This window comes from Chionomys nivalis, chromosome 26 (assembly GCF_950005125.1).
Source record: "Chionomys nivalis chromosome 26, mChiNiv1.1, whole genome shotgun sequence".
Taxonomy (NCBI): domain Eukaryota; kingdom Metazoa; phylum Chordata; class Mammalia; order Rodentia; family Cricetidae; genus Chionomys; species Chionomys nivalis.
The window spans coordinates 17,009,873-17,036,932 of NC_080111.1; the positions used below are offsets into that span (position 1 = coordinate 17,009,873).

Consider the following 27,060-nt stretch of genomic DNA (forward strand, 5'->3'; position numbering starts at 1 on the left):
AATATTACATGTACTCACTCATAAGTGGCTTTTAGACATAAAGCAAAGAAAACCAGCCTACAAATTACAATCCTGGACAAGATCTCCTGAGTAAATTGGGAGCATGGGGACCATGAGAGAGGTAGGGAGGGGAGCAGAGAAAATGTATAGCTCAATAAAATCAGTAAAAAAAGTTTAAAAAAAGAAAGGAAACCATTTCCACCAGGAAAAAAGGATACATGTATAGACAAATAAACAAGTGTATTAATCATAAAAATGAAGCTACAAGAGCATTCCCAGCTCCATTTTCATTTTGTTTGAATACATATCCAAAGACTAGTATACATACACACACACATATATATATATAATTCTATAGTGTTATTAATTTAATTTCTCATATTTATTATTTCATCCCTTCTGTTCTTTTTGCATAGAATTTGCCTCTGTTTACTGTCTTTATAATATAGATTATAGTGAATCAACTATTTTCTACTATAATTATTTTTATTTGAAAAATCACTAGCATTTTATTAACAAAGTAATGGGTTTCATTTTGATATTTTCATATACATACCTTAATATATGTTGTTATACTTGTTCTTACTCCCCAACTCCCTCACCACTCCCTTCCACTCCCTCCCCATCCCCCTGATGTGCTAGTCCCTTACCCCCCGCCACTGCTACCATGAGCCTTCTGCTTTTGTGTTACATACATTTACATTCATTCAATTGCATCTCTTGTTCTTCCTTCTTTCTCCCACATCAGATGTCTGTCTCCTTTATCTTAGTCCCCCTCACCGTGTGTGTGTGTGTGTGTGCATTTAGATGTCTGCATATGTATACATAAAGTTAAATCATGGTGTTGTGATGTTGCTTCATGGGAAATAAAACATGGAGAGAGAGAGAGAGATTTTATGCACTTAATATCCGTGATCCTACTGTCAGCAAACATTGTCTAGGCTCTTCTGAGATGAAGAAACAAGTATGGTGGAGCCGCAGCATGTGTGTTTATGTAGTCAGTGTGGTTTTGAAGATAGGAATATATTTAAATGCTGAAGAAAAATATAGGAAAGTTAATGACACAAAACAGAATAATTTAAAACACAAAAATCTTTGCAGTACTGTGTAAGGATGGGATAAAGAAGGGAGTTGAAAGATCCCACGATGGGGCAGCAGTATGCTCTGGCCTCAGAGCAGAGCACCGTGGACTCAGCTGCTCTTTGGCATTCTCCCCTGATTCTTCTGCTTTCTCCATGAGGGAGAGGCAGGAATTGTGACTGAAGGCAGAGCTGGAAACAGCTTGAGAAAAGTGTGTGATGTTGGAATCCATGGCCCTGCACATGGCAGCCAGTGCTCGCTGGGAAAAGCAGCATGCTGAGAGGGCTTGAAATTCTCGACCTTGAGTTTCCAGTGGCGTCAGTTTGTGAGACCTGTGATCTTGTTCAGCAGTCCTCCATGTGCTGGACTACCAGGGCTGGGAAGAATAGAAATTGAGATCACATAACATTGGGGTCTTGCCGGAGGAGTTGAGTAGATGCTAACACGTGAGCTCGTAATGAGCCATGGAGTCTGAGCTGGACAGAAGGGAAAGCAAACCAGCCAGGAACCAATATCTGTAGGTCAAAATAAAATGAAGGGGTTTGTAACCTAATTATCCCTAGTGTCCCAGATTCCTGAAATGGAACAAATAATATCTCAGAGGTATGTTCTGAGAGGTAGAATATCTCCGAGTACATTTATTAGAGATGAAAAGACCAGTATGCAGACAATTTATTAGGTAACAGGGTGCAAAGCAAAGGAAAGTAGGTACTAAATTTATTCAGTGGCTAGAGAATGGTAAGGAAGTAGAGAGAAGGCTGCTGACTGGGATTGTCTGGGTCTCAAGGGCAGGGTTCTCACATAAGGACACCAGCTTCGCGTGACTGAACCGCCTGGCATGTAGTAGAGAGGTGGACTGAAAAGAAAGTTACCATTCAGGGGGCGCCATGTGTTAGTGAATGCCCAGAATGAGAGAGGGATTCATCAAAGACAGAGGGGGCGCCATGTGTTAGTGAATGCCCAGGATGAGAGAGGGATTCATCAAAGACAGAGGGGGCGCCATGTGTTAGTGAATGCCCAGAATGAGAGAGGGGATTCATCAAAGACAGAGGACCAGAATAAGGGAAAGGGTGGTTAGGAAAGCCAGCTGCTTCCAAAAAGGACTTAGAACGTGGAGTAGAGAATGAAGAGAACTAACCTCCAAGGAGCCTGTGGGAGCCATCTATGGAGTGGTCTTACCGTGAGGTGAAAATCAGGCTTTCCAGTTCCCATAGTGGGAAGACACTGTGAGATGCCTCGAGGGTGTAAAATAAAGTTGCTTTTTGGTTTTGGTTTTTGTTGTTGTTTTTTTTTTTTCTTTTTAAGAAACTTATTTCTAAAGAAGCGGACTCAAAACTACCCCCAAAGTCTGAAATCATGAGAAAAAAGTCTTTTCTGTGAAAACAGAATTGATAAAGTGAAATAAAATACAGATAAAACTAAATTCTTAAATATATGTTATACGGTTTGATTCTGTTCTCAATTCTGACTGAAGAATTACCCCTAGGAAGGCTAAGGAGTTGGCTCAGTAAATAAAACATTCCTATGTAAGGTTAAGGACAAGAGTTACCACCAGAACCTGGTTAAGGCTGGGCAGATTCCACAGCTGCCTGTAATCCCAGCACTTGGGAGGCAGGCACATCCGTCTGGGCGGAGCTGGCTAGCGAGACTAGCTGGAATTGCTAAGGTCCAGATTTAGCAAGTGATTTTGCCTCAGTAATGTGGAAACTGATCAAGGGAGACACAGTGTCCACCTCAAGCCTCCATGTACACATGCAAGCATATGTGCACTCGTAAACATGCGAGCCTACATACACACATGTATTCCACATACATACAAAAAGGATTACAAGAAATTGTCATCCACATTGTATTAATAGTTTGTGTTTCATGGGAATCAGACCCTCCTGCACTCACTGAACATTATCTGGAGTCAAAGTTGTATTTATATGCATCTGGTATGTATCTAAGGCCAGAGCGAGTACAGGTGTACAGGTTCCACAGAGCAAAGCTTCCTTTAAAGTGGGTTGTTTGCCCTGTGAGCAGTTCCTGTGTTCGCCTGCAGCATGGTGATTGATTCTGCCTCTATGGCTGTGCTGGTGAAATGGTTTCAGTTGACAGTCCCCTGTTTATTGAGGACTGGGTGAGCCATGGAAGCATTTGCACAGCTTGGTTAGTAAATGCTGCACAGAGATTCAGTTCCCTGGTCACTCACTTGGTTCCTACAAGGGCAATGGCTCAGTGGTTAAGAGATTTGCTGCTCTTGCAGAGAGAGGACCTAGTTCAGTTCCCAGCACCCACATGGCTAGCAGCTCACAGCTATCTTCAGTGCCCTCTTCTGGGCTTTGTGAATCCTACATATAGATCTGTTTTTATGTTGGATCTCCCTGAAATCAGGAATCCAGGCGTGGGTGCTGGAGCTCTGACTCGGGTCCTCTGCACAAGCAGGACATATTCCTAACACTGAGCCGCCACCCATCCCTCAGTCAGTCTTTGAGGAAAAGAAATGTCGCAGTCTGATTTGATTTTCTGGTGCTGGCTTACTGACATGGAATACAGTTAATATGCTATAATTGCATGTTTGTAAGTTGCTTAGGGTGTTTAAAGCCATTCCATTTATTAACATTTTATTGCATAAACTGTGCTATAGCCATACAAATAATTACTGAAACATTAAAAAGAATCCTATTAACCAATTAATCTGTTTTTATTTGTTTATGAATTTTTCTAGTCCTAGCTTATTAGACAAACATTTTCCAGTGGATTCTGCGTTCTCTTTATGCATTCTTAGGATGTAGATGTGTCTTCATATTAACCACTTTTTACTACTATTGAGTAAGGCTTTGGAATATAGAGGGCCTCCCAGTGGATTCAAGTTGTTTTTAACTTAGTGTCTTCCATACTTTTGCTTTCACATAGAACAAAAAAAAAAAGGCAAAGGCAAAGGCATTAAGTCCATTTGACTTTGTTGCTTCATAATCTTACATTGAAAGCCATCAGAGGGAATGTCTTCAGAAAGGTATACTAATAGAACTCTAGTTTGTGGTGAGAAAACGTAGCTTACTGTATCTGGTTTCTCTTAAGACCCTTGGTAAGTCAGATTACTGGCTGAAAAGGGTTTTTCGCTGTTTTTTTCCTAGGGACTTTATGGCCAGTAGATTTGAGAGGTAAGTGAAGGAAGGCCGTGAGAATCTAGCAGTGTTACGATGTCAGGCCGTGTCTCTGCTTGGGAGAGCTTAACTGACGTGATCATCCGTGGCGGTCTTGTCACGTTGCGCCGACAGGGTCTCTGTATGCTACTTAGGAGGTTTTGGTGTTTCTCAGGGAGCCGCTGTTCTGATGAAAGACAGTCTTCAGTCTAATGTTGGGTTCACAGGAGCCAGAGCATTCCCCAATTTGAGCTATTTTTAAGTGTGTTTCCAAAAGCAGTATCTATAGTTTCCTGTCCATATTTTTTAAAAATATTTGGTATGTCAGTCATTTCTGTAGAAACTTTTTTTAGAAAGTGTATTATAAAATGATAGACAAAGAGAATAATTGGTGTTAGTTTAATAAATAAGAATGTGCAATTAGTATCTCTAAAAGGCTGTTCTCGCATGGATAATTATTTTTGCAGAGCTGAATATTTAAGGCTTTAATTTTATACTTATTGCTAGATCATTATATCTAATTATTTTGATCATTTTGTCAAATAATAAACCTCCAAGTCTGAATATTTATAGTGAAGAATGAGTTTGGAGAAAGAAAAATAATTATATGTCTCTTCCTCTGTTATTTTATTCTGCCTGCCGTCAGAGTATAAAAATATACATCTACGTTGTTTGTTGTATCATATTCTTGGATCATACAGATTGAGTTGAAATGTGCATACAGGTCAGCTGCTGTTAGAGACTTGAAGATAATGAAAGCCAGAAATGAGGACTGATGAGCTGTGCATTGTGTGACGATAACACAGGTGTTTGGAGACAGACAATGTTCTGAGGCAAACAAGATTTAAATACTTTTGCATCTCTAATTACTTTATTCCGGTTATTAGGCAGAAAGCAAATGGCTTTTAAATAAAATCCAAACTTTCTGCAGTATAGTTCAAATACAAAATGTTGAGTAGCCTAACTTTGGTTTTGTTATTTTAAAGCAAAGTAACTTTCTGTGTGGTCAAAAGTGGTTTAAAAGTTGTGTTTCTGGTTGTATTTTAAAACCCGTGCCACCCCTATCCTGGCGCATCCGACAGCATCGTCCAGTTGTAAATTACGTCCCACGTGCTTTGCAGTCACAGAGCTGAGCAGCAGAGAGCAAGGGTGCTAACGTACTGTCTGTTTTTGTTTCTAGGACCGTGAACTTTGACATAATAAAATACTTATATGATTTCTTGTGAAAACAAACCTCAAAGCCATATGGACACTGTGACAATGACTAAGCCAAGCTGTGTTCATCCACCTACTTAGCTGGCCAGGGAGAGGAGTTCTTTGGCTGTATTGGATTTGTCCAAACAGGTGCTGGCCCAGCATGGACTCTGATGGAAACACTCTGATTGGTCTGGGTAGATGTGAGCAGAAGACTCTTTACCAGGGGCCCAGGAGTATTTGGAAGCAACGTGTTAATTATAAACAGCAGGGTCTGAGCACAATCTGTTCTGCTCTTAATGATGTTATCTTAACACTGAAATTGCCTGAAGCCCATTTACTTAGGACTGTGTTTTGCTCTGTGAAGTATCCCCTGCGCTCTGAATGTGCCAGCAGCCCTTGTTTGTACGGCCACCCTTTTCACTTCCTCTCCACAGGAGCCTCTGCAGTCTCCTGCCAAAGCAGATTTCCTAAGGCCACGATTTTCAAAGATCATACTTGCAAAATATGTTATTTTTTAAAAATGTAAGCTCTCTATGCTTATCTTTTTACCCTGATTTTCTCAAACCCAAGGCAGCTTCTTCAGATGCACACACACCAGTCTTATGTCTGCTTGCTGTTGACTTGCCAGTGCTTGTGTAAGAAAGGGTTATCTGCTCACTCCCACACTTAACCACCCAAACTGGCTTTTTATCAGCGTATCTGTTCCCTCCCTCCCTCCCTCCCTCCCTCCCTCCCTCCCTCCCTCCCTCCCTCCCTCCCTCCCTTCCTTTCTCTCTCCCTCCTTTCCTTTTCCTTTTCTTTAAATTTTGGCTTTTGAGACCTCCACAATAAAATCCTTCCTCTTACCTGAGTCCATATTTTTAAAGTAGTTTTCTGTTACTGTTGAATTCTTGAAAAAACTAAACAGCTTTAAAGTGCTTAATTATATGTAGCTTAAATTTTGGTGGCATTTTACTCCATTCCATTTTTTTTTGAAGAAAAATTCTCACAGTCGGCATTCCTAGGTCGGAAGCTTTTCCTGTAATGATTTTCTTACACTCTCTTGTTCAGAGACAACGAGTCGTTTCCCTCTCACTCTTGAGGGAAAGGGTAGAGGAGGAGTGATCGCTCTTAGCCTTCCTGTGCAAGATGGGAACTTTGGAGTCAGAAGGGCACCACCCACAGCTAGTGGGTGTCTGCATCATCCGTCTTCCAAGACCGGGGAAGAGCTGAGTCCAGGACAGACTCACACTTGGGTTTCCAGATGTAGAGATCTATGGATAGTCGTGTAGGTAACCATTCCGAGCAATGCCTCCAGGGACATACGGTTTTGCTGACCTGTCCTGATCAAACTGAAGTGTGAGGTGAAAACTGAGATACCAGAAAGGAGAGCAAGTGGCAGATGAGAAACTGAAGATAAGAAGAGGAAGGGGCGGAGTTTCTGGTGGGAGACACCATTGGTCCTCAAGGCAGCTGGTTACCTGTCTCCTACAGAGCACATCTGTCCCAAATCATCTGACACCACATTGCCAGTCCTAGAGGTAGCTTTCCTTGGCAGTCCCCTAATTACATTTCCCTGTCCTGACTGGACCCTCAGAAGTCTGCTATTTTGTAATTTACTTTCTAATAGCTTTACTAAATGACACAGTAAATGTGATCACTTTATTTAAATGAAGACAAATAGAGCTTAATACACATATTAGCATTTTAACAAGGGTCATCTACAAATGAAGTCTTCCCTTTGGAAGATACGTATGTTTCTCCAATTAGAGGAAGAAATCTAACAGTGAGAATCATGCTGTCTGGTAGGCTGGATAATCCCTTAAGAAAGGAGGCCACCTATACTGTCTGCTCTGCCTCAGTCCAAAGTTTTGTGGAAGGTACTGGAGGAAAGTTACTAAACTGGGGGTTTTCTTATGTAAATCTTTGACTTTACACATTCCTTAATTTAGGGAGAGCCAGGCTCTATAGCTAAAGGTCACCCTTGTCATTTCAATCCCAGACCAGCTCTCAGAGATGAAAAAGTCACAAAAGGATCCCGTCTCTGTAGTGATAAAGCAGTTATAAAGTGGTGGCGCACGCCTTTAATCCCAGCACTTGGGAGGCAGAGGCAGGTGGATCTCTGTGAGTCCGTTCAAGACCAGCCTGGTCTACAAGAGCTAGTTCCAGGACAGGCTCCAAAACCACAGAGAAACCCTGTCTCAAAAAACCAAAAAAAAAAAAAAAAAAAAAAAAAAAAAAAAAAAAAAAAAAAAAAAGACTTGTCCTGAACTCATGAAGTCTGGCTTCCTTGGGCCAAACCAACTCTTATCACTGGCTTTGTGGCCCTAGTCAGGTCACCGAACCCCTTAGCTCCTCTTGTCTTTTCACTGTGCCACACCGTGCCTTAGAAGCTTAGTCTCCAGCCGGAAGCACTGTTAACCTTCAGCATAGCAGGAGGAAGTTAGGTCACTGAATGTGTGATCTTGAAGGTGATACTGAGATTCTAGCCCCTTCTCTGTTTTTGGGTCTTGGTTGTCATGAGTGAGTAGCTTCCTTCACAACACATTCCTTTCCTTTGTATACTGCTCAGCCACAAATCCCAAAGCAGTTGGGCCACATGACTTGAACTCTGAGCCCAAACTCTCAAACTGTGCTATGACAATTTTTGTTTTCTTTTTGATGGGCCATTTCAGGTGTTTTGTTACAGTTATACGAACCTGACTGATAATGATTGGAGAATATTGTTTACCTCACAGAGTTGGTTCACACGATTAAATAACTAGATGTAGCTAAAGTGGCTATTTCCAGTGGAGGCAAATTTACCTGTCAGGAAACATTTAGCATTTCTGGAGAGATTTCAGTTTGTCTAGGTGGGTCCTGTGTAGGAAGCAGAGAGGCTAGAGATGTTGCTAAATGTAGTAAGATGCAATTACTATAGCAGAATTGTCACCAAATAATGGGCGAGACAAAGCCTCAGCCTGACACCTCACCACCATGTGAAAGTAGGAAAGGTTACATCTAATTGAGTTACTGACCAAAGAGACCCCATGGAAACCCTACACAACCTAGGCTATTGCCAAGACCCTTCACAAACGGATGGTAACACCCTACTGGAATTAACATTTACATCAATCATTAAACAGAGAAGTTGAGCCGTTGTCTATCTAGAGCCTTCGCTCCTACCGACTAGTGTTCATGGTATTGGAAGGTATTCTGCTTGCTACCAGAGGAGAAATGTAGACAGTTGCAGCTACAAACCCTTCAATCTACAATGTTGAGTTACCTGTGGGATACACTGGTGTTGTAGCTGCGCAGAGCTTATGGGAGTAACCAACCACTGTCTGCTTGGATTTAAGGTCAATTCCATGAGATGGAGCCCTACAAAGGCCATGGACCTAGGGGGGAAACACAGCAATAAAATGACTTCTAAAGACATTCTGCTATACTCACATCAGTGGGCTGTTCACCCATTAGAGAAGCTTCTGCCTGCAGTAGATAAGAATAAATACAGACACCCACAACTGGACAAAGCGGGGAGTGAGAGACCTTGGAACACTCAGTCCTAAGTTGATGTCTCCATCGGATCCCTCCCATCAGGGCTCAGGGGACTCTCTAAAATTAGAGATGGAAAGTTTATGAGCACCAGTGGAGATGGAAGACACCAAGGAAACAAGGTCTTCTCTACACAACAAAACCAATACATATGAACTCACAGAGACTGGCAGCGTACACAGGCCTAAGACAGATGGGGTCCCAGTGCTGTGAGGGGAAGCGGACACACACCCCAATCCCCAATCCAGAAACTATCTCCAAATGATCACCACTCGCAAAGGAAAACTTATTTTTCTTCAAAGGAGTCTCGTTAGGTACAAACCACACTTACGGGCAGGCCCCAAGCTCAACAGTTAAATGGCCAACAGGAAATAGAAACAAACTCAGTGGTATTTTGGGAGGGTTGGTTCTTTGATCTTGGGGTGGTTTTTGTTGTTGTTTGTCTCATAATGCTTTGGTCACTCCAGCCCCCACTGCTTTACATGTCTTGTTTATATAGTAGAGTTCCCGATTTCGTGTCTTGTGGGATTTCTGTGTGTGCGAATGTGTCTCTGTCAATATGTTTCTTACACTTTTCCTTTGACTATGTTTGAGTTTTGTTTTTCTATTGATTTGTTTTTATTTTATTTATATTTTTTCTCTCTTCTTTCCTTCCTTTTCTTTCTTAGACCTGTATTTAATAATGAAAGGAAGAGTGTAGATTAGATAGGAACTAAAAGAGTTGAGGGAGGAGAAACCATAACCAGAATATATTATATGAAAAAAAATCTATTTTCAATAAAATAAAAAGGTTGTACTAAGGTTGGAAAGTCTTGATCTGAGCAAGTACCAGACATGTGACAGGTATTCAGTTAAGTCTTAGCTATCCTCATACAAGGAAATATTGTACCTCAAGAAATTATTTCCTAAAAAATTGGAGTTACTCAGATGGTCATGGTATCATGTATCTTTTAGAATTGAAGATATTAACTTCATGTGTAGACTCTACTTGTTTTTCAGGATCCGATGAGAACGTCAAAAGTTTAGTTAAGAGATCAAGTCAGAGAACAAGCAACCTAGGACTTACATTGTTTGCCCTTAAGTGTTATGACTGAACAACTAGGGAGTGTTATGTCCAACAGACTGAATTAGCCAACTACTGATGTCTATAATTAATATTTTCTAGAATGTGAAAAACTAACATAGAATAATCTATTCTATGCACCACTCTACTCATGCTGTGTGTAAATAAAAAACAACATACCGAGTTCACAAATCCCATTAAGCACCCAGTAAGTTTTAAAAGTATGCAACCCAGGTGGTGGTACACGACTTAAATCCCAGCACTTGGGAGGCAGAGGCAGGTGGATCTCTGTGAGTTTGAGTCCAGGTTGATCTAGAGTGAGTTTCAGGACAGGCACCAGTGAAACCCTAGCTCAAACAACAACAACAAAGTAGTATACAACACAGGAATAGCTGTGTACAGTCAGCTGTGACCCTTCCTCCGGTGCTATCTGAAGCCTCTCCTTACCTGTCCATAATAGTTTGCATTTCACAGCTCATCCTTGAGCAGAGCATTGGAGTGGAGCCAGTTAGGCAGAAGCTGATATTCAGCTTCCTCTCCTGCGTTTTTAAAACTTTCATCTTTACATGTGGCTGCCTATCATATGTGAATAGTGTTGATAATTTTGCATGTAATTTCAGTCTGCTGACACAATTTGCTTTCAAAAATGCTTAGTAGAGCTCAAAGAAATCTTTCCTATCAAGATAGCAACATTTTGCTCAAATTTGCCATTAACTGCCCTGAATACACAGTTAGTGCTCATTTTCCAACAGTGCCGTGCATTCATGAGACACAGTATGAGACGCAGGATTTGGTAGAGCAGAGAAAATTGTAATCCATTCATTTAACTGCATGTTGATGCACAGTAATGGCAGGACTTTTCAAAGGCATTCCAACTGTTTGAGCAAATAACAGTAGCTTTGGGATAGTGGGAAGATCCTGGGCTTAGAGGCATTAAAGATTTGCTAGGGTTTGGGATAAACTAATCTGTTCCATTGCATTTTCAAGTAGTTGGGGGTCCGATATAATGGCAACTTCCATATGTGGCATGTATGCATAAAACTGCCAGCTACATGCCACACAGGGTGTTACATACAAGGGGTACAGTAGTAAGCAATGGATACACATCTGTGAACAGCAGTTGATGCCAGTATTGGTAGAACTGTCCTTTGGAGCAGGACTTTCTGGGGACCCCAAGCCTGTGGAGGAGAGAAGAGCATGCTACCATTGAGAGTAAAGTGGGTACTTGGATCTATGTCAGGGATGCACCACTAGCTAGATGCAGTTATTTCATGATTTACATGTGTTATTCCTCCAAGTAATACTCATGCTATGCTTAGGGGAAACATATGGAAGGTAGCCATGACTGTCCTTCAAGAATTGCCTATTACCAATCCTCTTTGAGCTAATAATTCCGTACTGATCGTATCATTCCTCGTTCCCTTCAGCTCTTGAAGCAATGATAAACTAGTAAGGTCTGTTTCTTTATGACCGTCAAAGTAAACAAACCCAGTTGTCTTAGTTCCATGGAGAGTCTTAGATCATATGTTTGCTCCCTATACTTACCCACCTTTCTTAGGACTGGGAGATGGGCTAGGTGAGCCTGTGTGCTAGCTAGCACAGAAATGGGACTTCAGAGGCATGCAACACTTTCAGCACTATTTGCCTAGGCCGTAGCTAAGACGTACCCTTTCATGGAAGGAAAGGAATTAGATCAACTTCTTAATGAAAAGGGTATAAGTGAATCAGTAGACATACTGGGGTTATTACTACATAATATGCTGAAAATAGAAATGCATAAAATAGTATGTAATAGATTGCAGTTAGTATGTGGAGGAGGCAAATTCCTACCACAATCACCAAGAGCTGGGAAAACCCCCTGCTTCCCAAACACGGAATACAGGCTGAGTGTAGGTAGGACGCAGAAACGAGGGCAGTGGGTGTCAGGAGGAATTAGAAGTGCCAAGAGCAGGTTGTGAGTGAGGTTGTGAAGTGTTCATGTCTGGGGTCCGGCTGTGTGAACTAAACACAAGCAGAGGCATCACACCATGCTTAGGTTTTGAAAAGGATTGCCACATGCTCTGAAGAGATTGGGCTGTAGAGAGACAAAGGCAGCATGAGAACCAGAGAGATAAAAGTGTCAGCAGTGGCTGTGGTGGGATGTTGGATTCTGGACATAATTTGAATGAAATTTTGATGGAATTTGTTAAATAATTGGCCATTAATTGTGAAGAAGAGTAACTGGTAGCTCCAGGTGTTTGGCTTGGTTGACTCTAGCTGAGATGAGGAAGACTGGAGGATCAGTTTAAATAGAAGAAGATTAAATATGGGCTTGGAGAGGCTTCATCTCTCCCAAAGTCACATGTGAAACTGATCACCAATGTGGTGAGCTGGGCTCCAAGAAAGCTTTCCTGTTACCATAGCAGCGATGCTCTCGGGTTTATGGTTATCTGCCCTGAAAACACAGCACTCATTTTCCAGCAGGGGCATGCATTCATGAGGCACAGTGGGAGAAGGAGGGGTTTGTCAGAATACAAACAAGCGTTGATGCAGAGTTCTGTTAATATAAATTATTCCTTTAGGAAATGGTTAGTTGTCGGGCCTCCATTCTTATGAGTGGATTAGTGATGTTATAGAAAAGGGGTAAGAAACTCCTCACTCGGTGTTGACTTTCCATCCCTTGAGCCTTGTGAAGACATGGCCTTATCTCTTCTGCCCTCTGCCACTTCTAGTATAGAGATCACAAGTACTTTGTTTTGAAGGATGTAGCATCTAACACAACCCTGGAAGTGGAGAGCATCTCCCACCAAAGACCAAATCTGCTTGGACATTGGTATTGGACTTCCCAGCCCCACAAATGGTGAGAAACAGACTTATTCATAACTGCCCAGTATCAGGTATTTTGTTAGAGCAACACAAACAAATTTAAGAGAGCACCTAAATGGAGTCTCAAAACAACTTTGAGGTTCAGAAGAGAAGCACATGGGAGAGAGAAACTCATGGGGTTACTACCACTTAAAATAGAAATATGGAAATAGAAATAAGGAAAATGTGTGCATAAATGACTGGTCCTCTTGTGGGAAATGGCTTGTTTGTTCCTGGTTGCCCAGACTCAAAATAACCACACAGAAACTATATTATTTAAAACATTGCTTGGCCAATCACTTAAGTGTTTTGCTAGCTAGCTCTTATATCTTTGCTTAGCCCATTTCTATTAATCTGTATATTGTCAAGTGGTTGTGGCTTATCAGCCAGGTTTCATCTGGAATCTATCTTTGGCGGGGCTACATGGCTTCTCACTGACTCCGCCTTCTTTCTCCCAGCATTCAGTTTAGTTTTCCCCACCTAGCTCTACTCTGCCCTATCACAGGCCAACACAGCTTTTTTATTCATTAACCAATAAAAGCAACATATAGACAGAAGGACCTCCCACACCATGGCCCCTCTGGTTAGAAAGCTGCACCTGTTTGCTAGGAAGGGTTGTGTGGTGCAGGTAAAACCCTGTACTCTCTGAAACCCTTTTACTTAGCGGTAAAACCCTGCACTATCTGAAACCCTTTTACTAAGCAGTAAAACCCTGCTCTCTCTGAAAGAAACCTGTGGTCATTCTTTTCCATGGAAAAGTAGGACTCAACTACAATTGGAATTTTAAATATGAAAGTTTCAAGGATAAAGTTAATATATACTATAATTATAATGCTATAATTTGAAACAGTCCTTGTGGAATAAGGGGAAAATGTTAGTGGAGATAAGAGTAGATCACATTCTTAGATATATCAGTGTGCACCATTCCCAGCCCAAGTGAGACAGCTTCTAAATACTGAGTTCATAGATTAAATGTGCTAATAAAGTCCAAATATTTGCTACTATTTACATTCTCCCCATTCTTAAAGTATAAAAGCATTAAATTTTGCCATTAAATATCAAGTTTCCCTCTAAGTAGATTTCATATGGAATATTTTTGTTACCAAATCCCTTTCTTCCCCTGGTTGCACCGTGTGTTCCTGTTGTTTCTCCAAATCATGTGCTCAGTAGAGCACGTGCTTCAAGTCATGTTGAGAGGTTTGAACTGGTAAGCTGGAGAGCTTTAAAAACACCTGGCGCCTTGCCTCCACACAAGTGTGCCCACATACACACATGCACACATGTCCTCTTGCCTCAGCACACACAAAAAGAAAAACTGTCCCTAGCACCTTGATTCATCATATTCAAAACTGAAAGCAATCAAATGTGCATAGAATGAATTTTAAAAACTCTTCTCACAAGCTGTTAGATAAGGTAAGTTAAGTCTCCTAGGCATTCTATAGAAGTAAAAGAAGCCAGAAACTGGAAAGTTTAACCTGTGGTCTTCGTCTAGGTAGAGTTCTTCTTTGTACTGATGCTGGTGATTTTGCCTGGAAGGGAATCTGATAACAGCTTTCTGGAGTGATACAAATATCATTTATCTTTATGTAAGTGGTGGTACAGTGGAAAATTCAGTTGAACTGTACATTTTAAATTTATGTATTCTCCATTGGACTTCAAAAAAAAAAAACCCTTAAATGTAGCAATGGTTTTGTGGTCAACAAAATATTGAATCATCCTCTTGAGACAATGGGTAAAAACAACACCAGAAAATCTTGTCAGTTTTTAAAAAGTAAAGACAGAAAAGAGTGTGGAAGGGGGGCTGGAGAGATGGCTCAGTAGTTAAGAGCACTGACTGCTCTTCCAAAGGACCTGGGTTCAATTCCCAGCACCCACATGGCAGCTCACAACTGTCTGAAGATCCAGTTGCAGGGGATCTGACACCTTCACACCAATGCACATTAAATAAACCATAAAAAATGTTAAAAAAAAAAAAAGAGTGTGGAAGGTGCTGGTCTGTTTACACCAGGCCCGTGTTTTTCCTTCTGCTGTACATGCACATGGATCAGGTGAGCAGCTACAGATGAAGCTTTTAGCCATGTAGTGTATCTCAGCTGAGTGTCCTTCCCAGTAAGACCTGAGCAGCATCAGGGACCCTATGGGAGTCAGTTGTCATGGGAATCCGATTTTCAGATGCTGACAGAGATGGGAAGAACTGTGTTCATTAAACATACTCCTTTAAAAACCTCTGGTTCATAATGCCAAGAGAACATAATAGAGTTACTAAGAACAGAGCAAGACTTAAAATTATGCCGAGGATGTCATAGCTTTATCTCAGTAGATTTACAGATGTAATGAGTGGGAATTGGTAGATATGTGTGTCAGGATAAAACCATGTGGAATAAAGTATGTACATTCAAATATCTATAAGTGTACTGATTAAAATAGAAAGTCCACCAAAGAATCCCATTGGCAGGATACTGAATGGTGAGGTGTGCTCAGTAGGTCGAGGTTTAGGGAAGAACTTGACTGAAGTAGGTTTGTAAATGCTTCCCGAGATAAACAGTGTATTGTAACTTGACCATTCTGATTGTAGGCAGGGCCAGCAGCAGTGAAATTGCAAACAAGGAGAGAAGAGTCCATAATGTAGAAACTCCAATGAAAAACCAAAGAACAGAAAAAAAAAAAAAAAAGGTACTCATCACAGTCTTTCTAGGTCTGACAGAGTAATTTAAGTATCATCCAGCCATGTCCTTGATGAATTCAGGCATGTCACTTACAGACATTGTCTTTATAAAAACCAGGTTCTACTAAATATCTTCATTGGCTGAAAGAGACCCCAGGAACTGAAATGCTAACATGCATGTGTTGGATGATGGGGGATGGGGAATTCGCGCACATCAGCCTTCAGGGCAAACTAGCCTTCTCAGTAGATGGAGCAGGGCCATGGAGTTTTGAGTGGGATGTGCATCATCTTCTCACTCAATTCTTCCCTTCAGGGTTTCATCTCACGTCAGGTGACTGTATATCAAGCCCAGTGATGAAAGATTTAAATGAGATGCTTACTTGCAGTTTTTGATTATACCTATAGAAGCCTAAACAAAATACAGAATTACAGCAAGCAATTTTGATGGAAACTAGGGCCTGCTTAGAAAAATCAGTCGCATTAGGTGACAGGGCCTGAAAGCAATCTGATATTGTCAAACAGCATAGGGCTCCGTTATGATTTGGGATTGGTCAGGTTTGGGTCCCTCTGTGTTTGACTTGGCCTTACCACAGTGTCTTCTTTACAGTGGTATTGCTGGCAAAATTGGGAGCCAGCAATAGACTGGGGAATTGTCACTTTGTGGATTGTAGGACAGTAATGGCCACCAGTGGCATTCTACAGAAGGAAGTCGTGAAATACCAAGGTATTTCCAGATGTACACCATGGAAAACAATGAAGAGATCTATCGCTCAAGGCAGGCATATGCACAGGTGGTAATCCCAGCACTTGGAAGGCATCTTGCATAGGGTGATAGATACCATGATCTATCTAACACTTATAAAGGAAAACAATGAATTGAGGTGGCAGTTTACAGTTTTAGAGGTTTAATTCATTACCACCTTGGCGGGGGAAGGGGGCAACTTGCAGGCAGACGTGCCGCTGGAGAGGGAACTGCTACATGTTGCTATCCAGGCAACAGAAGTAGACTGAGGCACTGGGTGTGGCTTGGGCACATATGAGACGGTAAAGTCCTCTCCATGGTAACACACTTCCTCCAACAAGGCCATACTTACCTAACAAAGCCACACCTCCTAATAGTGCCACTCCCTATGAGCTTGTAGGGGCCAATTACATTCAAACTATCACACTCCATTCCCTGGTCCCCATAAGCTTGTAACAATATCATAATGCAAAATGCATTTAGTCCAACTTGAAAAGTCCCCATAGTCTATCACAGTCTCAACAATGTTTCAAAGTTCAAGATCTCTTCTGATATTCAAGCAATCCCTTAACTGTAATCCCCTATAAAATCAAAATCAAAAAGCTGATCACATACTTCTAACATATAATAGCAAGGACATACATTACCATTCCATAATGTAGGGAAGGGAGCATAGTGAGGAAACACTGGACCAAACCAAGACAGAAACCCAGCTGGGCAAACTCGAATCTCTGCATCTCCATGTCTGACGTCAAAGTGCTCTTCAGATCTACTCAGCTTTGTTGGCTGCAGCACACTTCTTTCTTCGGCTGGTTCCAGTCCCTCTTGGCAGCCTTCCTTGGCAGGTATTCCGTGGCTCTGGCATCTCTAACACCTTGGGTTCTCCAGTGCAACCCAGGCTTCAACTTCCAGCTTCATGCAATGGCCTTTCTTGGCCTCAGTGGCTTTCCTTAGTCATGGGGGCAAACTCCATAGCCCCTTTCTTCTGTTCTTAGCTCTAAAGGCAGAACCACATGGACCAAGTTGCCAAGTTCTGCTGCTGGGAATGGGACATGGCCCCCTCATTCAATTACATCACCAGTTTCTGTTTTCTCCCTTCACTGCCTAAGCTTGGCTGTCCTAAAACTGGATCTGTAGGCCAGACTGGCCTCCAATTCAGAGATTCACCAGCCTCTGCCTTCTGAGTGCTGGGATTAAAGACATGTGTGCCGCCACACCTGATTCTAAACTTCTTTTTAATCCCTTTTTACAAGTTGGAAATTTAGCTGGGTGGGATCTTGCCCTGAAGTTACCACTTTCTTTATAATATTTTTCAGTTCTTAGTCTGCTTATCTTCTTGAATACAGGACTTAGCACCATTTTACTTTCTGGTGCTCCTTTTTTCCTGAAATACTTTTCCCTGCTCAGCTTGCTCCTTTTCATTAAGTATCTTCAATAGAGGTAATACTAGTAACCACACCAGAGTCTACACTAGGCTGTTTTGAGATTTCCTTTGCCAAGGGAGTTAATCCAAAACTCTATGCTTTAACCTCAGACAAACATTTTGTACAAAGGCAAAAAGTAGCCACATTCTTCACCAAAATATCACAAGAACAATTTCTAGGCAACGTCCTAAAATTCTTCTCTAAAACCTCTTGAGTGAGACCCCCACAGTTCAAGACTCACTTGGCACTACTGTCTTCAATGTTCTATTAGTATGGCCCATAAGTAGAGCTTAAAGAATTTCACTGCTTTCCTAATGCATAGTCCCAAAGTTCAAATTTCTCCAAATTTAAAAGCATGGTCAGGCCTTTCACAACAATACCCCACTCCTGATACCAACTTCTGTCTTAGTTAGGGTTTCTGTTGTTGTGGAGAGACACCATGACCACAGAAACTTTTATAAAGGAAAACATTTAATTGAGGTTGTAGCTTACAGTTTCGGTGGTTCAGTCCCTTATCATCACAGTGGAACTTGAATGGCAGCATGCAGGCCAACATGGTGCTGGAGAGGGAGCTGCTACATGGTGATATTCAGACAACAGGAAGTAGACCATGGCACTGGGCATGGCTTGGGCACATATGACACCTCACAGCCCACTCCCACAGTAACATACTTCCAACAAGGCCATACTTACGCCAGCAAAAGCCACACCTCCTAATAGGGCAGTCCCCATGAGCTACCCCATTCAGTTGTGGTGGCTCACTTATAGTTTAGAAGTTTAGTCTATTATCATCATGGCGGGAAGCAAGGCAGTGTGCAGGCAGACATGCTACTAGAGAGGTGGTTGAGTATTCTTACAGAGGTAGGTGAGACATCTTGATTCACGGGCAACAGGAAGTGGTCTGAGGCACTGGGTATGGCTTGGGCATATAGGAAACCTCAAAACTCACCCCTACAGTGACTTTGCTTCCTCAAACAAGGCCATACCCACTCCAAAAAAGCCACTCCTCCTAATAGTACCACTTCCTATGAACTTATGGTGGCCAATTTCACTCAAACTGCCACAGAAAGCTTAGGCAGAAATATCCCAATCTTGAGGCCAGCCTACAGACAGACGCCCTGTCTGTCTCTGTTTCTGCCTTTATTATCTCTGACTCCTCCTCTCTTTCCTTTCCCTGTGTGTCTCCCCGTTCCTCCATCCCTCCCCTCCTCTTTTTGTGTTAATGAAGACAAAATGCATATATTAAATCTAGCAAGTAGGTTAGAGGAACGTAAGAACATTCTGAGTTTAAGTTGGTTAAAAGACAGACTGCAGTGATTTGAAGGATGAATTCCAGATAAGGGAATAAATAGTAAAGATTGATTTCACATTCCAGAATTTTAACTCCAAGAGGAACACAGCTGTTATCAGCTCCCGTGTCTCATCCAAACGAGTCATACATCAAATTCCCATGTACCTCAAAATATAACTTTATTTGGAAATGGAGCTATTCAGATACAAGTAGTTAAGGTCTTTAGAGTGAAGTGCAGCCCAACATGACTGCACTTTTATATAAGGAGAAATTAAGACATAAGCATGAATTAAGGGGGATGTTGTATGAACGTAAAGATGGCAGCCAGCACCCCAAGGAGGGAGGCCTGGGCATGTTCCCAGAGCATCATAAAGAGCTGCCTGCACTGGCTCCACATCAGACTTCCACTGCAACTCCTGCTGCAGAGCCATTGTTTTACCTTACCTGCAGCCCTAGGGAATAAATACAGCGGTGAAGAAGATATTTAGAAAAACAGAGGGTTAGGCGAATGTGATAACCACTACACTCCATATGTACATAATTTGTACTAAGTTCCACCTGCTCTTCCTATTTGTAATACAATTAAAAGTAAGATGGAAGTTAATAGAAAATACAGATGACTATTTAACATAATATATACTCTACAAAATAAAGATAAAATGCTGGTTAAAATCAATTATGTCAATACATGGTGTAAGAGATGTCTCTGGTCTTATCGATACAAGTAAGAAAAAGGCCGTCACTCTCAAAAAGAGCCTTCCCACCCCAATGCAAACATGTTTCAGTACCCAGCACACACTGCTCCTTACAGGATAGTGAGGATATTCAGAACTGTGCTCCTTGAGGGTGCCCTGAGCAAGCCCCGTCTGCTGACAAGCAGATAGCAAGCACTAGTCAGTGGCATAAAGCCACAGGGATCAGTTACTATGGCAGGAAGGAATCTGCACCATGCTACACTGTGCTAAAATCAACATGTCCTTAGACCTGAGTTCTTCTTTGAGCTTTAGGGAGAAAGCTGTTTCCTTTCCTTTTCTGTGTCCTAGAGGGTCCCTGCATCCCTTGCCTTGGCACCTTTTTTGTATTTTCAAAGTCCCCTGCACAGCATCTTCAAAGCTCCAGTTGCTACAAAAGGTAAATTCCTCATTACTGCCTCGCTAGGCCTCCTTTACCTGTTTAGAAGACTCGGAATTATATTGAACTCACCTGAATAACCAAAGGTACTTTCCCTATTTTTCTATCTTTGATTTAGTCACACCTGCAAAGTTCATCTGTCCAGGTGAGGGAACCCCTATGTTCATCCTGGGGTGAGGGAATTTGAGGTCTACCGTCTTTGTAGAGCAAAGTAACTAGTTTCTAAAACACCAGCATATGTCAAGGACCTCACCTGGTCCCTAAGGCATTCTGCATTTGATACCAAGGTAAGCGAGCCTCATCCCTTCCTGATAAGTCTTCTAGTGATGGAGGCGGATGCAGGAAGCGCACACTGTGCTGTGTCGCCATCAAACAGAGTCCCCATGGTCCAGGAGACGGGCGTTGTTGCTTTTGGGTGGGTTCTGGTTGGGTAATACTATAATAGAGGGACACAGAGCTGAGGGGTGTGGAAATGGGGAGATGGTGCATGCAGCCTAGGACCAAAGAACTAGTAAGAGTTTATGTCTCTGTCTCTCTTCTCTCTCTCTCTCTCTGTGTGTGTGTGTGTGTCTCTGTCTGTCTGTCTGCCTCTCTCCCTCCCTCTCTCACTCTCTCTCTCTCTGTCTGTGTCTGTGTGTCTGTCTTTTCTGCCTGTCTCTGTGTGTGTGTCTGTCTCTGTCTGTCTCTGTCTGTCTCTCTCTCTCTCTGTCTGTGTGTCTGTGTGTGTGTCTGTCTTCTCTGTATGTCTCTGTCTCTCTCTGTGTATCTGTGTGTGTGTGTGTGTGTCTGTCTGTCTGTCTCTGTTTGTGTGTATGTGTACCTGAGTGTAGGCACGCAAGAAACTCAAATATGTTTGGTCCCCCTGGACCTGGAGTCACAGGCATCTGTAAGCCACCTAACATACGTGATGGGATCTGAACTTGGGTCTTTTAGTAGAGCAGTGTGTGCCCCTTGATTGTTGTTTTCATGTCCCAAGGATATTTATTTAGTTGATTTTTTAAAAATCATTTTTGAGACTATAATGTAGTTACATTGTGTTTCCTTTCTTCGCCCTGATTAATACATCTACAGCATAACTCCTGCACCCAAGGTTCAGGGGTCATTTCAGAAGAAGGGATGGGAAGACTGAGAGCCGGAGAAGAGGGAGCGGGTGTGAGACTGTGTCTCCTAGAACTGTCAGAGTTTCCCCCGTGAGGTCTCACCAGCATGGCTGCCTAAACAGTGACCTGGACGAGGACAACACCAGTGCACACTCTTAACCATTGTGCCCCAGAACTAGTAGTTGCGCAGTGTGTGGAGGAGGGTATCCTTGTTCAGAAATTGTAAAGGGAAGGTGTTGGCGGGGGAACTTCTGCCAACTGGAATTCTGTTTCCAGTTTCATATCTCTCATGCCCTCACCTTACTGTGGAGACACTCAGGGCATCCCTTGCCCAGGTTGGTATCTCATGCCCTCTCACGTTACTATGGAGATGTTCCAGGTACCCCCTGCCCTGCTCTTTGTCATTCCCCTCTTTGTCTCTCTAACTTTCTCGATTGCTGTCTTCTCTCATTTGCAGTGCCAATTTTGGGTGACATGTGCCTCTCCATTCCAACATCTGGTCTCAGGGTAACTGACTTGCATAACCGGGCTTCTCCTCAATGGTGACCACACGGGTCCTGCAGGGAAGCCTCTATTATATTCTACCTTGTTTGGCCTTCATTAAATCTTGACACATCACTTCCAGTCCAACGTTTCTAAGAAGTCCATTGCTCAAATGTGATAACATTAGAGGAATCAAAAGATGTGGCTATGAAATTAAAAGGGAGGGTGGGCAGCTGCTACAAGATAATGATGCAGGGAGTCACATGGTCCATGTAGTTCTGACTTCGATGGTTATTTAAAATTAAGCAAATTGAAATACATATTTCTTATGTATATATTCTGTCTATGTGTATACCTGCAGGCCAGAAGAGGGCACCAGACCTCATTACAGATGGTTGTGAGCCACCATGTGGTTGCTGGGAATTGAACTCAGGACCTTTGAAAGAGCAGGCAAATGCTCTTAACCTCTGAGCCATCTCCCCAGCCCCCAAAACTTCACTTCTTTAATTCTACTAACTACATTTCAAATGCTAACTAGTGGGCCATGGCTAGTGGCTACTTCATGCTGGAGTCCCCTGCATTTAAGGCTGCAGTTCACCAAGCCTGGATAGCTCCCTGAGCTCGGCATAACATGGAGGACGCACTCCCACCCTCCCTATTTCAATACTTTATCTATTTGGAAGCCATCCCTGAGCCTGGGTGCCTAACTTAACTTAGATATGTGTGACTTTTGACATAGTCCCTGCCATTGTTCCCCCTGTGCTGTCCATTCATACTTAGGTATTGTGCTTCAACTGTATGGTAGGACCGTGCTGCCAAACGCCAGTTAGGTGATGTGTCAGCTTCTGCCCCATCCTATATATTCCCATTATAGATCCCAAACAGAGCCGAGCTGTCTCACTGAAGCAGACTGCTGGAGGGCTATTTCCATCCTAAGCACAGGCCACACGAAGCTCTGCACACTCACTGTATTCTCTTTGTTCTCCTAGCCTGGTGACCAGTGGACCACGAGGAAAAGAGAGACCCCACAACTCCATTAGACAGAGTATATGGGAAACATTTTCATTCCACATAACACAGAGAACAAAATGGGTTGATAGACAGAGCTGCCATGGTCGCAGTCTCCTTGGCTGTGTGAAGAGGTGTGTCTTAGTGTTCCTAGTGCTGTGCAAAGGCACCATGACCGTGGCAACTCATAAGGAAAACATTTAACTGAGGGGACTTGCTTACAGTTTCAGAGTTGAGTCCATTATTATCATGATGGAGAACATGGTGGCATGCAGGTAAACATGGTACTGAGAAGTAGCTGAGAGTCCTACATCTTGCAGGCAACAGGAAGTCAGCTGAGATACTGGGCGGTATCCTGAGCATAGGAAACCTCAGACTCCACCCCCATGGTGACACACTTCCTCCAAGGCCAAACCCACTCCAGCAAAGCCACACCTCAAAATAGTGCCACTCCCTCTGAGATTATGAGCTTATGGGGGTCAGTTGCATTCAAACCACCACAGGATGGCTGTCTTCTGAGACTTACGGGAGCTGCACATGGGGATGGGGGAGTGTCTCATGACGCAGGATTACCCCGTGTCCAGCAAAGTTTTTGAGAGTTCTGAAATTTAGTAATTCTATTACTAGAAACCTAGTCATTGTAGCCTCAGACGAAATCCTAACTGTTTCACATGTTAAGTGATATTTGAAGGGTTTTACTCCATACAGAATCATCCAGCTGTTTCCAGTCTTGTGCGATGCTTGTACTTTTCTGCTCAGCACTCCTCAAGTGCCACTCACCATTGCAGAAATTATGACATCCACAGTGATGGTGCCCATTTAAATTGCCAATAAGGTACCGGTTTACTGACATACAATGATCTTACGTGGAGGTCCAAGTATCCAACTAATCCGTCCTAAGTTTTTGGTACCGCTGAAAGACGCATAGTATAGCCTTTCTATTTTTTCCTGGAATTAAGATTATATTATTTTTATATTATATATTAAGATATTATATTATTTTATTTAAATTGTTGCTGAAGATTATATCACCTATCCATTTTAATTACAAGACAAGTAAGGGGCCATTAGAAAATATTTGTTTAGAAGGACCTCGTCCCATTGAACAGGGAGTTCCCCTGAGGCCCTGTGCAGAGGAGTCTTCCTCTCTCCCTGGCTGCCTCGACCTCTCCCCACTGGCCTTTTGCTCCCTCTGAGGCCCAGAAAATAAACAAGCTCCCATTTCAGTCCCACTTGCTCACTATTCCCTGCCTGGAACACTGATTTCCTCGTGGGTGCAGTCTTTCCTTCCACTTGACAGACCCCTTCCCACTCTCTCCCACGCTCCCTTCACTCTCCAGCCTCAGATCTTTCATCCCTCGCCCAGCTTCTTTCACACAGTCTGCACTGAGTCTGAAGAGCCACTTGCTATTTTTCTCCTTGGCTTTCTCTACACAGCAAGGACTTTGCCTTGTTCACCGTGAGGCCCAGGGTAGACATACAGGCATGGTGCTCTGAAGAGATGACCTGGTCAAATAAGCGCTTGCCATACAGACGTGAGGACCTGGGTTTGACTCCGAGCAACCACATGTAAAAGCCACCTGTGATGATGTGTGCCTGTCACCCCAGTGCTGGGGGGCGGAGGGCAGAGACAGGAGGGTCCCCAGGACTTGCTGCCAAGCTAGTCTAGCTGATTAGTGAGTTCTGGGTCCAGTGAGAAACCATGTCACAAGAAAATAAGGTGGATAACAATTAAGACACCCAGTCAACCTCTGAGCCACAAACACACAAGCACTTATCCTACCCCAACACATAAATCACCATTCAGTTGGGAAGGAATCTTGAAATCTTCAAACAACATATTTAAGATGTTAGGAACATGTATAACATGGATAGACACTAAGACTGACTTTCCTCTAAAGAGAAGAGAACACCTTTTATGATACTCAGATACCTTAAATATTCCAGTACAATGAATAAAAAAAATAAAACTTAAAATATGTTGATTTACAAAAATACTCCAGAGCTAGCCATATCCAGCTTCCTTTCTTTTTATACAGTATTCCAGGTTTGCTATGGCCAGATTACTTTCTTTATACTAGCAATCCCAGATTGTGCCACAGCCAGTATCTTTTCCTCATACTGAACAACCCACGTTTGAGTTGCTGTTCTTCCTGGGTCTTCTCCCCAGTGAAGCCACAAGGCAGTTTTGGGTTTTGCTAAGTTGTATCCAGGAGCGGCTTCACAGTTACCTTATGGCTTGTAGCCTGCAGTACCTACAGAGCCGTTCCCCCCACTCCATTGTGCAGTTTTGGGCTTTGCTAAGTTGTATCCAGGAGCAGCTTCACAGTTACCTTATGGCTTGAGGCCTGCAGTACCTACAGAGCTGCCCCCCCCACACTCCATTGTGCAGTTTTGGGCTTTGCTAAGTTGTATCCAGGAGCAGCTTCACAGTTACCTTATGGCTTGAGGCCTGCAGTACCTACAGAGCGCCCCCCCCCCCCCCCCCCCCCCCCCGTCCATTGTAGATCCTGTCAGGCAGTTGTCACATCACTAATTAAACTGGAAGAAGAAAGGCATTGCATGTCATTTTCTATATCGGATGCCTGCGTGTTATGGGTGCATCTCCATGGAGAATTCATACATAAACTGACAACTGCCTGGGAACTCTACAGACGCTCAGGCAGGATGCTGTAAATAGGGAAACTGCAGCACTCCGAAATGTGAGCTCTGTCCCATGCACTGTATTTTTAACAAGATATAGGAGCTTACTGTTTTTCTTTATTCTCCAAGTTACACTTTACTTTCCTCCCACTAAGTGTCAGGTGTCTGCATCTGCTTTATGGATATGGTACTTGTTGCTCCTATATCCAGGCACGAGGCTCGATTGCTACGAAGCAAAGGAGATATTTCTACTGTGTTCAAACATATTGATACAATTTTAGATTTGTTTCAGATGTGCCCAGCTATCACATACATAAACTTCATTAGGCATGTTGCATTTTAATAAATATAAGATACAAGCTAAAAAGCAGGGGTCTTGCTGGTCCCCAGTGGAAGAGCAGAAAGAAGACTTTGAAGAGATAAGGCTCTATTCCTTGTGCCAAAGGTCAGTGAGCCTGTGGGCAGCTGGGTTTTCTGCATGCCTTCCCCTGAAGGATGCTGGGACCAGCAAGGTAACAAAGAATACGGGTGATAGGAAGAGCAGGCAGAACTAGGAGGGACGTTGAGAGTCCAGGGCATACATACACAGAATAGAAAATAGAACTAGTGTCAATTGTCACAGAAGGTTAACAGTTGCATTTCTGTTGAACACAGCAAACCATTCTGCTCGTTCTTTAGCATGTCTATTTATATGTTTCTGTAGACACTGCTTGCTACGAAAGTGAGGAAAAGCCCTGACTTGTTGCAGAGTGTAGATGGGAGAAGGTCCTTCATCATAAATAACTTGAGAAGCGTTGAATAAATACTATAACGTCTGTATTAACTTCTTGATACATTAAGCAGCTATGCAAATAAGTCTACCCAAAGCATGTACTCTTAGCAGCCCTGACAAAGAGTGCAGCTTGCAAGTGCACAGTTCATGCAGAAGCATCTCTGGTGCAGGAGAATTGTCTGTATTCTGTCAATCATGTTTTAAATAAATGCTGATTGGCCAGGCAGGAAGTATAGGCGGGTCAACCAGACGGGAAGTAGAGGTGGGGTGATGAGAACAGAAGAATGCTGGGAAGGAGGGAGCCCATTCCTCCCAGTCCTCCCCACCAAAGAAGGAAGATGTGATCTGCCCCACTGAAAAAGGTACCGAGCCATGTGACTGACATAGATAAGAATAATGAGTTAATATAAGTTACAAGAGTTGATAAGAAGCCTGAGCTAATGGGCCAATCAGTTTATATCTAATGCAGACTCTCTGTGTGATTTTCTTTGGGGGCTCATCAGCTGTGGGAACTGGGCAGGACATAAACCCCAACAAGTAGGCCCTCATGTTACACATCTCCACATTCTGGAACATTACACTGGAGGTCAGATCATTTCTAAATTATCTTCCCAGCCCGCTGTGCCACTCCTTTACTTAGTGAATTTGTAGTATCAAATGGTTCAGGGGGTGGGGGATAGGCAGAGTCCAGTAACTAAAGCTGCAGAGTCAACATTAACGTTCTTCTAGGAGGAGACCAAGAATAAACAAAAACCATGGCGAGCACATGAAAGAACCCAGTAGAGGCACCAGAGTGCCAGAGTCAGGTCACAACGATGGTATCAAATCCCGCGGTAGGTCTCATAGCAAAAGTGATCTTTGAATAAAAGTTTGACGGTCATGAAGGATTACTTACATGGCTTAATGAAGGAAGACTAGTCCAGGCTAAGAGTAAAGCCCAATACAAAGGCCCTGGGGCAGCCTATCTAGGAAGACG

The 27,060-nt window shown here is 42.8% G+C and overlaps 1 protein-coding gene across 3 annotated transcripts in view; it reads left to right on the forward strand.

Moving 5' to 3' along the window:
• Positions 1-27,060, forward strand: part of Orc5 (origin recognition complex subunit 5) — a 115,237-nt gene that overhangs the window by 54,765 nt on the left and 33,412 nt on the right. Inside the window, exon 14 of one of the 3 annotated variants that reach the window (XM_057758597.1) lies at positions 5,389-6,250. The exons of 1 other annotated variant lie outside the window; for it this stretch is intronic. In XM_057758597.1, coding sequence (XP_057614580.1) covers positions 5,389-5,434 — 46 coding nt within the window. In that variant the 3' untranslated portion in view covers positions 5,435-6,250. Of the gene's footprint in view, positions 1-4,199; positions 4,267-5,388; positions 6,251-27,060 lie in introns of those variants that run through there. One more of the 3 variants, XM_057758598.1, reaches the window with a different exon arrangement.